Consider the following 16401-nt stretch of genomic DNA (forward strand, 5'->3'; position numbering starts at 1 on the left):
CAGGCAGCCTTTCAGATAGCTTGGTCTCACATTGGTCCCATGTTGTTGGGTTTGCAAGGGAGAGGTTCTTGGTGGACTGAGTCCAAAGAAAATAAAAGATTCCTAGGGCTTCTTCAGTCAATTCAAAACTTGAAAGTCACTAAAGAGCAGCAGGAAAGGTATCTTGAAAGCTAGCTACCTAAAATAGATTTCTAGAAAACACTCAAACTGTAATTGCTGAGAAACAGAATTCTCTATTATTCATGACTCCCCAACCGCTGCTGACCCATCCATCCTTCATATCCCATGGCTCAAAAATAGCCTCAGGCTAGAGAGCACGTGCCTGCAGAGCCACAAGCCTCACCTTGAAGTGCTGGTTATTGTGTGGGTTGATGCGGAAGCAAGACACTAAGCAGTCAATCATGAGGTCTATGTCTGCATTCTGGTTGCCTCTTGAGAACGGCTTGCTAGGATTGAAGAGCAGGTTCTGAAAAACGAACAAACATGTGCCGCAGTTATTTTGGTCAGCACATGCCACGGGGCTACTCTTCAGAGAATGAGAAGAGCAAAGTAGCCCATCTTCTCTAAAGGATATGCGGCTATTTGAGGAAGTATTTTTGTCCCCCAATAAGAACAGGAAGAGCAAGCTTTTGGGAACTAGTGAACCTTTTATTTACGCTAATGAAAAAAGCATGGCTTGCAACGGAGGGAGGCGTACATTGGCCAAGGAAGTCAAGTCAATGGGTCTGCTCTTTGAAGCAGACATCAACTGATGCCACTGAGTGGTTTGAGCCAGAAATGGGGGACTTGTGGCCCTCCAGATGTTGCGGGACTCAAACTCCCATTATCCCAACATCTGGAGGGCTCTGTCATAAGCCTTATGCCTCGTCTCAGTTGTCATTGTTAAGCAAGCAAGAGGACAACCCCCTGCAAGATTTTAAAGGATTTCTATGTAGCTTTCTCCTTGGACCATCTGGTAAAAGACACAGGAGGCCTCCCAGTTATTGGGTGGCATTCAACTAGGTTTTACTCAGAAGAGATCCTTTGAAACTATTCTATGTAACTTACTCATGTTCACTTATTTCAACATGTTTAATGTGAGTAAAATTTAGTTGAATACCACCCATTATCTCCCCACACACACACACCACTATACACATGGTGTCCAGCGAGAGAGATGTTTATGTAGCTGGAAGGGTTTGGTCAAGGCTGCTCAATGCTAAAGTGAGGGTTTCGGTCTATGGCCAACTCTTAGTCCCCCCCAACCAACTTTTGATTTTATCAGTAGGGCGGCCTTCTTTGCCTAGATTTTATTTTACAAAAATCCTGTATATGCACAAAATAGCACACCCTGACTGTAGCTCAATTCTGTCATCGCATCAAGCAACAGTTTGTGCCAACTCTAATTCAGAACCCACACCATGGTTTGAGTTTTTAGGTGTCCAATATGTAAACTATAGCTCTGCTTCCATTTCTTCCCACAGCTTCAAGCTCACTCCCATTTCCAGGTGAAGCAGTTTCTGTTAAATAGAAGTTGTCAATTCAGACCTCCCACAAAGCCATGGTGAAGCTTCTCTTAACCACTCTTTGCAATGATGAGCCATGAAAGTTTCACTTAACAGTTCAAAATCCTAAGCTAAAATACACACAAACCCAGCACTACAAAATTTGATTCTCCTCTATTCATTTATTTTCTTTTTACCTTCAGATCTACCACCATGGATTGAACTAGAAGGAAAATGACAGAGTTGTCTTCCCAGCTGATGTAGGTCGATGCTTTGCACAACTTAACGCAAGCAATGGCAGCACTTTCTGTCAACTGTCTGCTTCCACTGTGGCCTGAAAGTGCCTTCCTGAGGTTGTCCAAAAATAGCTTCTGCAGGATTCAAAACACAAAATTGGTCAGAAAGAGAAAAGAACTTATAACTCCATCCTGAGATACTCGGGCTCAAATTCCAGATCAGACACTGATCTGCCTTGAGGACAGTACTGCAAGACTCGGTTCCTGCTTCTCTGCCTGACTTCCTTCCACCTGGCCTCAGAGACCAGGGCCTTGGCAGACTCCTTCCTGCAAAGACTGCTCCTGAGGTGGAAGGCACCTAGAACCCTTTCCCCATGCTGGTTGCTAATGTGGATTTGCATATTACATTGTGAAATGCTTGTTGCTTCTGTTGCACTTGCATGTTGATTTGCTTGTTGGTTTTGTCAGCCACTTCGAGCATTATGTGGGAAAGCAGCATATAAATGAACATGATGAGAAACCAGCATTAGTTTTTGTGTAGTCTGTGCTTTATCATATTAAGGCCATAACCAATGCCTAGAACCATCTTTATATTATTATACCACAGTACTAGAGGGAATAATCCTTAACTCTCTCTCTTTTTCAAGCACACACAAAATTGACGCCACTGTCTATAACCTAGTTCTCAGCAAGACAGTCAATCTGTGTCTGGACTTTACCCACTTCAGAAGGCTGAGAGGGCAGAATGCCCCTTCATGGATAACGTTCCCTGCATACAGAAAACTAGAATGTCAGAGCAAACGGTCCTAGCCTAGCATTCTCTCCCATGTGCTACTTTGCTATGCGCTAGGAAATTTTCTTCCTTGGGGGAGCACTCCTTCCATTAGGAAGATACAGCAGTCCCAATGCAGATTTTAAAGCATCTCATTAGATTTTAAAAACCGTGACTCAACTGGGGCCTCTCAGACACCAGTACTAGATCAGTGAAGTGGCATATTTTCCCTAGTTGCAGGAAAATTTAAAAAGGGAGAATAATGAAGCAAAAGGCTTTTAAGCATTTGCATTCAAGCTCTTCGATTCAAGGAAGAATCATGTGCAAATTCTTTGCATGTAACGAGAGAGAAAGAGAAGTTCCAGTCCAGCCTCTTAATCAACATGCTTGCTTATTTATTTATTTATTTTTAAATTATCTATATGCATATATGAAAGCCGGACTGGCACCAGCCAGAGATGGCATTGCAGCTCCCTTTACCTTGTTTATTTTGTTCTCCTCCACCCCATCCTTGTTAATGTTTTGGATGATTTCTGGACACAGGACGAGGAGGATTATTTGCAAGGGCCAAACAGCCGCCTTGCGTTTTGTGCTTTCGGCAAATCCATCCACCAAATCAAACAGCTTCTCTGCGCAATCTGCGGCGGAGGCAGGAGGAGACAACACATGCAGTTACTTCTGGGTAGGCCGAGGTGCAAAAGCTGAAATACCTCCCACGTTTACCACCGGAATGGTATTTCATAGCACTGTGATAACACTGCTGTTGAAAGGGAAAGCACCTCGGGTTGGAGGCAGTATGCTTCTCAAAACCAGTACAGTAGCTGGGAAATGCAAGTGGGGACAGGGTTGTGGCGCTCAGGTCCTGCTTGAAAGGTTTCCCACAGGCACCTGGCCACTGTGAGAAGAGGATGCTGGTCTGGATGGGCCATTTGCCTGACCCAGGAGGCTCTTATTATGTTCTTATCCGTTGTCAAATGCAGGATTTCATTTCAGCAATGTTTTTAATACAGAAATGAGTATTTGACCATGTTCTATCACGGGCAGGCTAGATATTTAATCGAACACATGGTACAACTCTTCTTGGACATTTCAAGCTTCAGATCACAAAAGCACACTTGAATGCTCTCCTCATAAGGAACTCCCCAAATACCAAGCTACCTATCAAGAATACCTATTCCCTTTCATATATTAGCTTTCTGCATATATAGACATTTTCTGCTACGGGAAGAACCCTAGGACCCAAATGGGATTTTGCAGGAAATAAGTCGACCACTGAAGTTTGCCAGCAATATAGGCCTGCCCTCAATCTGCTGGAGTGGAAAAAGGAGGAGGAGAAATGCAACTCCTTCTCTCCTCCATACTGAAGTTGGTGACCTCTGAAATCAGGCAACAGTTGAGGCAAATAGTGCTTAATTGGAGCCCACACCAGTTTATAAGTTATACAATCCAACTTCTGGTGATGTCTTACCCGCCAGATCTGTCTGCGGTGTCTGGTACAGCTTAGTAAACTCGTCCGGATAGTTTTCCACCCAGTTCCAAAATGCCTGCGGAATATCGGCACACGGGTCATAAAAGCAGAGTTAGTTCACGGAATTTATTTTGTTCAGGAGCAACGGTGACGAGCAATACAGTCGTCACCTTTCCAGTTTCACCTGGCAAAGCTCTCAGAGCCACTTCAATTGCTACAGACTACATAGTCTTGTGCGGCCCTACCTGGAGATGCTGGGGAGTGTACTTGCATGCAAAGCAGATGCTCTGAAACTGAGCTGCAGACAAAATTTGTGGGGAAATATGGCTATCAATGCCTACTAGTCACAATGGCTGTATGCTAACTCCAAGATAAGAGACTCTATGCTTCTGAATACCAGTTGCTTAGGGAATAATACCAAGAGAGGACTATTGTGTCCATGCCCTCCTTGTGGGCTTCCCTGAAGAGGTATTTGGCTGGTTACTGGGGACAAAGAGGAAGACAGACTAGGTGAGTCCTTAGTGTGATCCAGCTGTGGGGATGCTCTTCTGAGAAACAAAAAACAAAGGTTTTTCAATAGTTTTGCACGGCGTGATTCGGGCTCTCCCCTTCCAGCAGAAAGAGTACTTGGTATGCACTCCAGTACCACAAAACCCCGCAACAACCTATGAGCAGACCCCTACACTCTTGCAGCTTCTGAAGACTTACAAGCCAGGGGGAAACTTGCCTTTTCAAGACTGTTGATAACCGCCAGTTGTGCTACTTTCTTGAGGGCTTTAAATTTAAAGGCCGTTTCTGTGAAAACAAGAAAAAAAAATCCACTCCTACAATGTGCAAGATGACAATAATGCTATGAAAACTGTCTGAGAATCACCTAAACAGCCACCCAAGCGGCAAGTGCTGCGTTATGACCCATTATTTTTGTACTTCAAATCAGGGTTCGGAATTAGCAGAGCGCCAGGCACATTTTGCACCTAAAGATTCTCCATTTGTCCTTAAAATCAGCTAGCTTTAATTTCCTTAAACATGTGTTTTATCTGTTCTTTTATTCCTCTGTGTTTGAGATTTATTTTATTTTACTGATATTTTAATTTGATGCAAGCCATCTTGAGCACTAAAAATGAAAAGGTGGGGTGGGAAAAAAAAGTAATAAACTTTTATAACAAAAGCAGCAGCCAGGAAACTCCTGAACTGCACCTCAGCCGGGAGTGGACTTCTTTTTCATCTCAGTCCAAGAATCTCCCCAACTCCAACCAGCTGTTAACAGGAGGGTAATACTACTAACATACCCATCAACTTAAAAAAGTAAATATCAGGGCCAAACTAACTGAAAAAGCAAAAACTGAAATCATGAGGTGGGGGGGAGCAAAAACTGAAATCAGGAGGTGGCAAAAGAGAGAATGCAGATTTTACTGGAATCATGGCACTTGCCTTTGTGCCATATTCTTGATACATCCTCAAAACCACTACCTACCCAGCACAGACAAATTTGCAGGCATCATACAGTTACCTGCAAATTTTCTCCCTCATGTGCAAGCCGTAGCTGTAGGGAGGCTAGCAAAGATTATTTGTAAACCGCTTTTAGGTTTCTGCAAACCACTTAGAGGTTTTCTTACAAATCAAGTGGCAAATGAATAATATATATATATATATATATATATATATATATATATATAGTTTACGGCATTCTCCCAAACCGCTTGCCCAATCGCGGTCAAATTTGCCCACAATGTCACATGGGTATAGGCAAGTGTTTACATGCACATAGATTGGCCACATGTCACACCTGTGCCACAAAAACCAGGTAAAATCCACTGGTTTGGAACCCTGAAATCAAAGGGCTGGGGAAGCTGGGAAATAGAAGGCAGAAGAGTACAACACAGCGCCCTCTAGCGGCAGCTACACTGGTACTACAGCTAGAAAACATTGGCCCTCTCGGAGGCTACACTGGTACTGCAGCTACTAGGCCAGACATCCCCAAATTGCGGCCCTCCAGATGTTTTGGCCTACAACTCCCATGATCCCTAGCTAAGAGGACCAGTGGTCAGGGATGGTGGGAATTGTAGTCCAAAACATCTGGAGGGCCGAAGTTTGGGGATGCCTGTACTAGGCCGAATGGAGGCTTGCCTTTACAAACTAGGCCCGAATGGAGGTGGGGACTCACCTGGGTGTGGGTTAGGGGCAGGAGGGGATGGGATAGGTCATGGATCGGGACAGGGTGGGGGGAATCACAGGGATGAGCCACAGCAACGCGTGGCTTGGCCAGCTAGTGTCAAATAAAAATAAAACAAACAAATAATAGAAAGCAATACAAAAATAGCATACAACAAACATCCCCACCCCCAGGTAATAGAAACTAAAAACTGTGTGCCCTGAAAGAAGGCAGAAGCCAGGGCGACTAAAAGCCAAGGTGATAGTACCAACAGCTGCTGAAGCAGGCCTGAGAATATTTCGCACCATTTGTTTGTATTAATATTTTAATTGTAAATTGCCTTGGTGCTTTGGCAAAGCTCACATTTCAACAAACCACAAACAACATCTAGACCAGTGTTTCTCAACCAATGTGCCTCCAGATGTTTTGGGACTACAACTCCCATCATTCCTGACCACTGGTCCTGCTAGCTAGGGATGATGGGAGTTGTAGTCCCAAAACATCTGGAGGCACACTGGTTGAGAAACACTGATCTAGACAATGCTTATGCACAGGCAATCATTAGTCAAGCTAGAATCTTCAGTGAAGGCCAAACTTGGCCCTCCAGCTGTTTTGGAACTACAACTCCCATCACCCCTAGCTAACAGGACCAGTGGTCAGGGATGATGGGAACTGTAGTCCCAAAACAGCTGGAGGGCCGAGTTTGGCCATCACTGAGCTAGATCAATAGGAGGAACTGTAGCACTCTGTCCTTAAGGATATATACTTAGGAGCAAGACCCACTCATTTCAACAGGATGCCCTTTTAGATATGTGAGGACGGAATCACCCCTCTCATTAGGAACTATCAAAAGGTTCATCACTTACCTTGCAGTATACGCTTTAGTTTAGCACAGTCGACACTGATGTACTGTAAGAGTTCAATGTCATGAACATCAGCATTGTCTTCAGAGCACACAGTCAGTTCCTGCAATCTGCGAAAAACAAGCAGCTTCTCAAAATGGATGGACTTTTGACATAATGGAGGGAGAGGGGAGAATGTGAAATGACAATGCACTCAGTTGTTTAGGGCAGCCAGAATTGGTCAAATGCACAAAGGCGACACAGACATGCTTTGGATTTTAAAGATTCAGAACTTGCCAAGATCCAACACTTCCTTTTCATTCAATTTCCACACTGATCATTAGTTTTATTTCCTTAGCTGTTTGATAGGATTTATAGTTTACCTGAGAGCAGAGTTCTCAGAGCAGCCCACAAGAAATAAAACCATGTTAAAAGTACGAGGATTCCACAGAACTATTTTGATTCCCCCCCCCATATGACATTGACATGGTCAGGTTAAGATGGTTATTCACCATGGATATTGCATCATGTGAGGAAGGTGCTGCCTACATGCTTAAATCCAGATTCCTGCCGCCTCCCTTGCCCCCTTCTTAAGGTGCAGAAATCATGCAAGATAAGTGTCCACTGGTAGTGCTTACATCAGACATTAACATTAAACATGTGGGAGTACATACTTACTCCCTTGGCCATGCAAAAAAAAAATCACTCGTGCATTAAGTCCCTGAAACAGGCTTTTTTTATGAGGCCAGGGGACAAAAGCAGTATAGGCAAGCCTGTGCTAGCTAATATCCAAATCATGTTATTAATTTAGCAAATTGTGTTATTAATTTTTTAATGCACGAGCCTGAGGGGGCCACGTGTCCATGTGCATTTGAAGTCCACCTTAATATGCTAGAGGACTTCACCTGAGCTGATTGTGAAGTCATTTGCAGCTTCACAGCCTATTCTGTCAAAAAACAAACCAACCCCCATGGTGCCTCACTGCCCTCCCTTGCCTTGACCCTAATGAATTCAATTAGCCATGAAGTCTTAAGTGCATCTCACAGATTCTTCTCCCGCCCACACCACACTCTTGGTGATTCAGCACTTTGGCCCACATGCAACTAATAACTAAATCATGTGTTGAGCGCAAGCTGAGAAACTGCTTTGCTCGGTCTTAAATCAACAGGTGTGTGTGCACGACATGAGACGTAACTTCCAGCGCCAACCATCAAGGGAGCTCTTCATTTCATCTATGTGGAGAAAGGCTTAACTCTGGCATGATGACATGGGAATGTGCCAGGAATTCAAAAGCATGGGTCACAGGACCCACAACACTAACTGCCTGAACCACTGAACATCCCCTCCCCCCCCCCCCCCGGTCAAATAACCCATAGGGACAAGCAATGAATGGCCAAATGTTTAAATTAATTTCTGAGCAAGAACATCATTTGAAACGATTTCTCTCTTTCATGATCCCCTCCCAGGTCCACGCAGCCAAGAACAGGAAATATAAGACCGAACAACACTCAGAAGTTACTTCAAGGAGAGGTTTATATTTAATTGTTTCTGACTATTCCCCATAAAGGAAATGCAGTGTCTCCCGTTCTGTATGCAACCACTCTCCATCAAGACATTTAGCAAAAAAGAGAAAACCCACATCCTCCAGAGCTGGCTGCCAAGAACAACTCCTTGAAACAGAGGTTATGAAAAGGCCCGTAAAATTTAGTTGAGGTACCCTTTAAATGCAGGACTTTCTACCTGCTCATTAGAGACTGATGTTGCTCCTACGCTCTCCACTTCTGGATCCAAAATCCACATAGCAGAACATAGGAAGCTGCCTTATACCTTAAATGATTTGCCCAATTAGACCAACATTGTCTCCTCTGAGTGGCAGCCGTTCTTGAGGGTCTTGAGCAGAAAGATTCTCTTATGTCAGGGACTGAGCCATGCTACCACAGAACTCTTAATTTGTCCTACTAATGAAATACCCATCTTCAGCTTCGTTCGCTGACAATTCTTTAGGTCTGACTTGATGCAAAGCCTTCTAAATGAATCAAAATTATTAACATACACCTAGGTTCAAAGAGATGACCCAACACCCCACAAGTAGAAGGAAGGAGTAGAAATAAACCATACTAGGTCAGAAGAGACTTTACACTTGGAAGCTCAATCAACCACACTGTTTTTAACCTTCCTTGAGCTGTATTGATATTTATACATGACAGAGGCTGACTGGGGTCAGAAAACGTTGACAAGATTTTAAATGGGGAATGGCTGGGGGAACCCAGCCAGATGGGCGGGGTATAAATAATAAAATTATTATTATTATTATTAAATGGGCCTTCTAGGAACGATGGAGAAAGTAGCATCTTTCACTCACTCACCTGGTGGAGATGCGGCTGAAGACAGCGTTGAAATTGTTGCAGCTGAGAGAAAAGAGAACTCCAGAGGCAGAATTGCGAAGCTCTGCTGCGTGTTGATTCCCTTCACGGTAGGTGTGGATAAAGTGACAGATCTCCGGCAACAACTGCTTGACCAGCATCGTCTCATCGAGCCTCATAGTGTCCTTTGGTTGCTATGAGGACAGTTTGTATGTGACTGCCTGCCTGAAGCGTTTTCACAGTTCTCTTCCCCCATTGTTAGTAACCCAGGAAATCTGCTCCACTCACAAGCTATCACAGTATTTTGTAAACAAGAATGAACCAGCCACATCTGTCACAATAACTTACACCAGGGTGTTATAATGACCCTTAATGTGGCTGGGGGAAAGGTCGCGGCAATCCTTTTGTTATGTCCTGCAGAAGCAGCTCTCTATCCTTTTCCTTGGCCACCTTCCTCCTCTTGAACCTGCCTGTGCCTCAAAATCTGCATCAGAAGCGCTTTTCTGCCTGTAAGCAATTAATGGGGTGAGCAACCAGGAAAAGGGTCTTTTCAGTGGTGGCACCCCTATATCTTAGTTTAGACTTTTAAACTGATTTTAGCTCCATAGTTTAATGTTTCCTATCAATTTTAACTGTATTTTGTTACTTATTTTTTTCCCCTGTCGTAAAACTATGCAACTTTAAATAGATGTCCTTCAGCTCTATCTTGCCCATCACACCTTGCTGTGAGGAATGACCCTTCTTCAGATCGAGGCATAGGCAAATGGCCTGAATGGTCCTTAACAAGTACCTCTGCAACACTCATAGCCACTGACCCAGACAGCCTCTAAAGGCCTGCAGAGACTACGGAGGGGGGGCAGTGGGAAGGAGGGTGGACCCTGCACACAGTCCAGAGAAGGGGAGTAGCGTGCTTGATCCAATGCTTTGCTGCTCAGAGGAGGACAGGAACATGCTGCGGGTCTCATGACTGCATTTATAGATTGTCTGTAAGTATCTTTACACAGGTGTCAAATGACAAACTATGAACTATTCCGTCTGCAATGGCTTGGAAAGCGATCTTTTAAAACCAGTATGGGGAATCACAAGCAGCTTTCAGATGATCTCATTACACTAAGCTTGGAACTGTGTGAAGGAAACCCTCAGGAATAAACAAAGACTCTTAGATTTCACCAGAGCCCAAGTTTGGCTTTACAGCTTTGCAGAAAGAGCTAAACCACTAACTGCATTCCCAAGGTTGTAAAAGAGGAAAAAAGCAGACAGCCTCCAGGAACAGAGTTAAGTGAAAATAGGATCACTTTTCTGGAAACCTCAGGACTGCATTCCCAATGGAAGTTTAGACAAAGTTAACTAATGTAAACTAGGAAGCACCTGCAAAAGTCATCTTTAGCAGCCAGAGAGTCAGCTCCATTATCTGTGTACAAAACTAAGCCAAACTGAAAGAAAACCACAGGAGATCTCAGGTGGACTTATGTTTAAACATTTTAACTTTTAAAGTGAAAAGGTCTTATTTCTTTGCAACGGCTGAGCCACAAGTAAAACACAAAAGTTCCTTCTTTTTTCTTTTTCGTGTACCAAGGTGCATCAATACCCATTTTTGATGCAATTTTTAGAGCCAAAGATACCAAAATCTTCAAGTTTGCTTTTCAAGTCCAACCTAATTTTCCTTTCCAGAATTAGTCACATTTTTTTTTAAAAAAAAAAAAGCACACGCATTCAGGAATTAGTTACAAAGAAAGTTGCATCCATTTCCTGATGCATTCGGCAAAAAGGCAAACAAACGTCAGCAATCAGCTGCAGCACTTGGCTCTCCACCCTGCAAATTGCTGCCACGAAAATGCTATTAGCCCACTTGTCTACATTTTCTAGAGTAGACAGTTGTTTGTAGCACTGAAACAGTATGAAACCATCCGTTTACAAAAAAATAATCCTTGATTGCTTGGAAGTCACTTCTATATTATTTTAATTAAATTTATTTGGTATAAAGAAGTTAAAACGCACCATAGTTCAAGTGCATTTGGAGACCACTTCTCAAGCATAACAGGCGAGTGACTTTTTACAAATCTGACATATTATCAGGAAGAACATGACTATTTCAGAAGACAGACATTTCACACATCTTCACAGTTAGATTGTCTATGTAGAATTAATATGCAACGGCAACTAGTTGTTAAGCAGGCTACTCACCCCAGCAAGACATTTTTCCAGTGTATCCAATATAATCAGCTGAGAAAGATACAAGTTCTTTTCAGCAGCTTCTCCAAATATTCTCTGGGGTGGGGGAGGTAGAACACAGGAAACCAATTAAGGTCTCATTACAAAAATGTATTTGCTTCCCATCATCCCACACAGTGGGTGGTATTCAGTTAAGTAGACCCACTGAAATTAATAGGTCTAACTTAGTCATGGCCATTGAATTCAGTGGGTCTACTCTGAGTAAAAATTAGCTGAATACCACCCAACATGTTGCATTCAGTGTTAGTCCTACTCAGGGTAAAGGTAAAGGGACCCCTGGCCATTAGGTCAAGTCATGACCGACTGGGGTTGTGCCGCTCATCTCGTGTTATTGGCAGCTTCCAGGTCATGTGGCCAGCATGACAAAGCTGCTTCTGGCGAACCAGAGCAGCACACAGAAACGCCGTTGACCTTCCTGCTGTAGCGGTACCTATTTATCTACTTGCACTTTGACGTGCTTTCAAACTGCTAGGTTGGCAGGAGCTGGGACCGAGCAACGGGAACTCACCCCGGCGCGGGGATTCGAACCGCTGACCTTCTGATCGGCAAGCCCTAGGCTCTGTGGTTTAACCCACAGTGCCACCCGCATCCCCCTACTCTGAGTAGACCCATTTAAATTAATGTGCATGACTAACGTAGGCCTATAAATTTCAGTGGGCCTACTATGAGAATAAATTAGCTGGATACAGTGCAATGTTTCCCAGATGAGCATCAGGAGACCAGAAAATTATTTTGTTTCTTGAAAACTTCAGCAAGATCTGGAGCCCTTGAGGTTAATTTATTCAATCGAGACATTTCTATACCACCCATCAACCAAGGTCGCTGGACAGTTGCAAACTTAGAACCAGAAAATACAACCCCAAAATTGACAAATAGTATTTGTATTCAGGCAGCGACCATTTTGTGCATGTCCAACTGATGCGTGGGTGATTTTGGACCTGGAAGAGGGCAGAATGTGGGGGACAGGGTGCACATGCAGGGGCAAGGAACAGAACCCCCACCCAAAATGGTCACTACCTGTACTAGAAAATAAAAATATGCACCAAGTCAGCAAATATAATAAACAAATAATCAGGAGAGATGTGGTTAGCAAAAAATATTGTAGCCCCCCCCCCGCAAGGCAGGGGATGCCAGGACCAGAAAGCCCTTATCCACTGTGCTTCTACTTCCCCTCACTGGGTGGGGGGAAGGTGGAGAGCTACATTTGTGGAAGAAATCAAACAGGGCTTCACAGTTTAAACGCAGGTATTCTCTATACCTTCCTCATTCCCTTTCCTCTCCTGACCCAGTCAGTCATGTTCTCTGTAAAACCATCCTAAAGCACATGAAAACCCTATGCATACAGGTTTTATTCCAAACACAGGATTCAGATTACCTTGGGAACAGAACTTGGACTTTGGGGTATGCAAACCAGTCAAACCCACAACATTCAAAAGAGATAAAACGAGGAGGCATCAGTTCCCTAGTGAAACATCTGGCCCTCCAGATGTTGCTGAACTACATCTCCTATCAGCCCCAGCAAGCATGGTCAACGCCAGAGAGCATCAATAATGTTAAAATTAAAGGGCATATCCCTCAGGACTAGACAGTGGGTGGGTGGCAGGGAAGTTGCATGATGTTAAAACTTTGAGCTATAGTTCTGATGAGAGAAAGGGCTAACTCCCAACAGATACAAGACTGAACATGGGAAGATAAATGGCATCCTGTTATTCAGGCCTCACCATGTTCACTAAACCACTTAATGTGTGCCATAGCTTGCCCCTTCACATAGACAATAGCAAACAATGGCCGTGCTTGGCTTTTTACCCCCCCCCCAAAAAAAAGCCACTGCAATCTGCAATTGAATCAGGATGTCTCTAATTAACCACAATTTCCTGTTTTGTCCATACTGGAAACTATGGTCACAAGTTTCAGAATTACCTAAAATAGTCAATTTCAGACCATGGTCTAAAAACCTGGTTTGTTCCAAATGTAATGGGAATGCATGGCTAGTTAGAGGCTTCCTGTTTTAACCACAGCTCATGCAAAGGGTTCCCATGTCTGTGCAGATCTTGGCTTCATAAGGGCAGCTGCAATTGTCCAAACTGGGCCAACATCATTTGTCCTGGTTACACACAAAACAGGACTTACCTGGTTTGATCTTGTTTTAAAGAAGCTTGCTATTTCCAACTATGGAGGGGAGCATTTTTAATCAGCAGCATTGCATATAAGAAATCAATATGTTTATCAAGTACCAACGGAACCACTGGCATCCAATATCCACTGGTAACTGGGCAAGCAAACACACATATTCCCTTCCTAACCTATGGTTCCTTCATCTCCTGCTTTCCCCACCTACAATAAGCCTCTTAAAGGCAAGAGAATAGCACTTACCATATTGTTAACATTTTTTAATATATTGGTGAGGCCACTGATAACCAAGGAAAACTTGTACTTTGAAATATTGATGAGACATTCCTTGTTATGTTCCGTGCTGACTTTAGTGTGGGTATTCTGTTGACTAGCTTTGATTGGAAGCTGCAGGTGAGGGGGAGAAAGAAAAACAGTAAGCATTCACTTAGAAGAAAACTTCCAGAGCTCCAGTGTATTACACTGAAGGCTTTTTTCTTTAACTTTTCATGCAGAGCTCTTTGGGTATGCCAAAAACCAACATGGTGCCAGTTTTCAGCTCTTCCCCACCACCCCCATTTTAACAAGCATGGGAAGTGTATGTGAATGTTCAGGTTCAGATACAACACTTGACCATGAATGAGCCTAAATTTCTCCTGGGCTTGCATGCTCTCTCACTTTCCTCTCCTCCTACTGCAGTAGCAGGAGGAGATGCTCAGAAGCTTTTAATATGCTTTAACTAAAAGGTCCAAACTTGCCCTCTTTTTTTTTTTTTAAAGATTTTATTTAAGAATTTGTTAAAACATTACACAACATCTTCGAACCAATCCAAGAACATTCAGTTGTATTTTACACGTATCAAAATTATAAGGTATCGAAAAGGGAAAGAAAGGGTAAGAGAGAAAGAGAAGGGAGTGGGGTGTGGGTGAGGAGAAGGGCATAGGACCAAGGGGGGAGGAGGAAGTAGACATATGAACAAAGGATGGAGAAAAGAAAAAAGACCGAGAAAGCAGGGACGGGACAGGGTAAAGGTAGAAGAGGGAAAGGTAGTGGGCAAAGAAAGTAAGAGCAAAGGAAAAGGAAGAAAAGAAAGAAGGAAAGAAAAGATTTATTTAAAGGTCCACTTGAGAGAAATCATCTCAAGGGCATAATACTTCCACCGCTTTCGGCACAGTATTTCTTGTTACATTTTCGTTCTCCTGTCGAACATATTTTAATAAACATCTTACCTTTGTACCTATCTAACAGTTATAGTTTATATACAATATTTATCCTTACAGGGTTATTCCAAACATAGCCATGTTTTTGTCCCCTTGTCTGTTTTTTTTAAATAATCATTTAGACATTCCCATTGTTTTTTTATCCTGTTCTTTGGTTTTTGTCGTATTATATCTGTGAGTTTCGCCAACTCCAAATACTCACACAGTTTATTTACCCATTCTCCTTTTGTTGGTACAAGGGTACCTTTCCAATATTTAGCAATCAACACTCTGGCGGCTGTTGTCGCATATAGAAAAATATTGGTTCTATCTTGTGGTACATCACTACCCAGGATGCCCAAAAGGTAGGATTCTACTTTTTTTGGAAAAGATGTTTTTATTAACTTTTGAATTTCCGTATGAATCATATCCCAATATATTTGCTCTCTCTCCTCTCAAGAGGGCAAGTTTGCGCAAAAATATTGCAAAAAGAATGTGCAAACTTGCCCTCTTGAGAGGAGAGAGAGCAAATCAGAGGAGAGGTCAGCCTCATTCACATAGTGCTAAATCACTATTATAATATTTACAAGTATTCAAATAAACTGCTTTCCACTAAAAAAATTTGACTGTAGCATTTAAAGCAGGCATCCTCAAACTGCGGCCCTCCAGATGTTTTGGCCTACAATTCCCATGATCCCTAGCTAACAGAACCATTGGTTGGGGAAGCTAACAGAACCATCCCTAGTTAACAGAACCATCCCTAGCTAACATAACCATTGGTTGTAGTCCAAAACATCTGGAGGGCCGAAGTTTGGGGGTGCCTGATTTAAAGCATATGGATGGTACAATCCTATGCAGTTCTATTCAGAACTAAGCCACTGCGGCGCTCCAGATGTTTTGGCCTACAACTCCCATGATCCCTAGCTCACAGGACCATTGGTTGGGGAAGATGGGAATTGTAGTCCAAAACATCTGGAGGGCCGAAGTTTGGGGATGCCTGATTTAAAGCATATGGATGGTGCAATCCTATGCATTTCTACTCAGAACTAAGCCACCCTGAGTTCAATGGGATGTACGCCCAATTAAGTGTGTATGACAGGTGTGGAGGAGTTTTGGCCCTCCAGATGTTGCTGAGCTCCATCTCCTATCAGCCTCAGCAAGCATGGTCCACCACACCCAGGCTTGATGAGAGTTGTAGTTCAGCAACATCTGGATGACCAAAGGTTCCCTACACTGCCAGTATAAGATTGCAGTCTAAGGCTGCGTACATTCCATACCTTTAAAGCACATTTGTAACACAGTTTCCCCCTCATAGAATTATGGGCACTGTAGTTTGTTAAGAGTTGCTGGGAATCGTAACTCTGTGAGGGCAAACTACAATGCCCAGAATTCTTTGAAGGGGGGGGACATGCTTTAAAAGTATAGTTGGAAGCCGCCCAGAGTGGCTGGGGAAACCCAGCCAGATGGGTGGGGTATAAATATTATTATTATTATTATTATTATTATTATTATTATTATTATTATTATTATAGTGTGTATGTATG

The 16401-nt window shown here is 43.1% G+C and overlaps 1 protein-coding gene across 3 annotated transcripts in view; it reads right to left on the bottom strand.

The window, feature by feature from the left end:
• NF1 (neurofibromin 1) overlaps positions 1-16401 on the bottom strand; it is a 175617-nt gene that overhangs the window by 147135 nt on the left and 12081 nt on the right. For all 3 annotated transcript variants that reach the window (XM_035139245.2, XM_035139246.2, XM_035139244.2), the window contains exons 2-10: positions 13923-14066; positions 11502-11585; positions 9321-9511; positions 6979-7085; positions 4688-4755; positions 3961-4036; positions 2973-3130; positions 1682-1855; positions 344-466 (exon numbers count right to left, since the gene is read on the bottom strand). In XM_035139245.2, coding sequence (XP_034995136.1) covers positions 344-466; positions 1682-1855; positions 2973-3130; positions 3961-4036; positions 4688-4755; positions 6979-7085; positions 9321-9511; positions 11502-11585; positions 13923-14066 — 1125 coding nt within the window. The remainder of the gene's footprint in view (positions 1-343; positions 467-1681; positions 1856-2972; positions 3131-3960; positions 4037-4687; positions 4756-6978; positions 7086-9320; positions 9512-11501; positions 11586-13922; positions 14067-16401) is intronic.

This window comes from Zootoca vivipara, chromosome 15, assembly GCF_963506605.1.
Source record: "Zootoca vivipara chromosome 15, rZooViv1.1, whole genome shotgun sequence".
NCBI classification, from domain to species: Eukaryota; Metazoa; Chordata; class Lepidosauria; order Squamata; family Lacertidae; genus Zootoca; species Zootoca vivipara.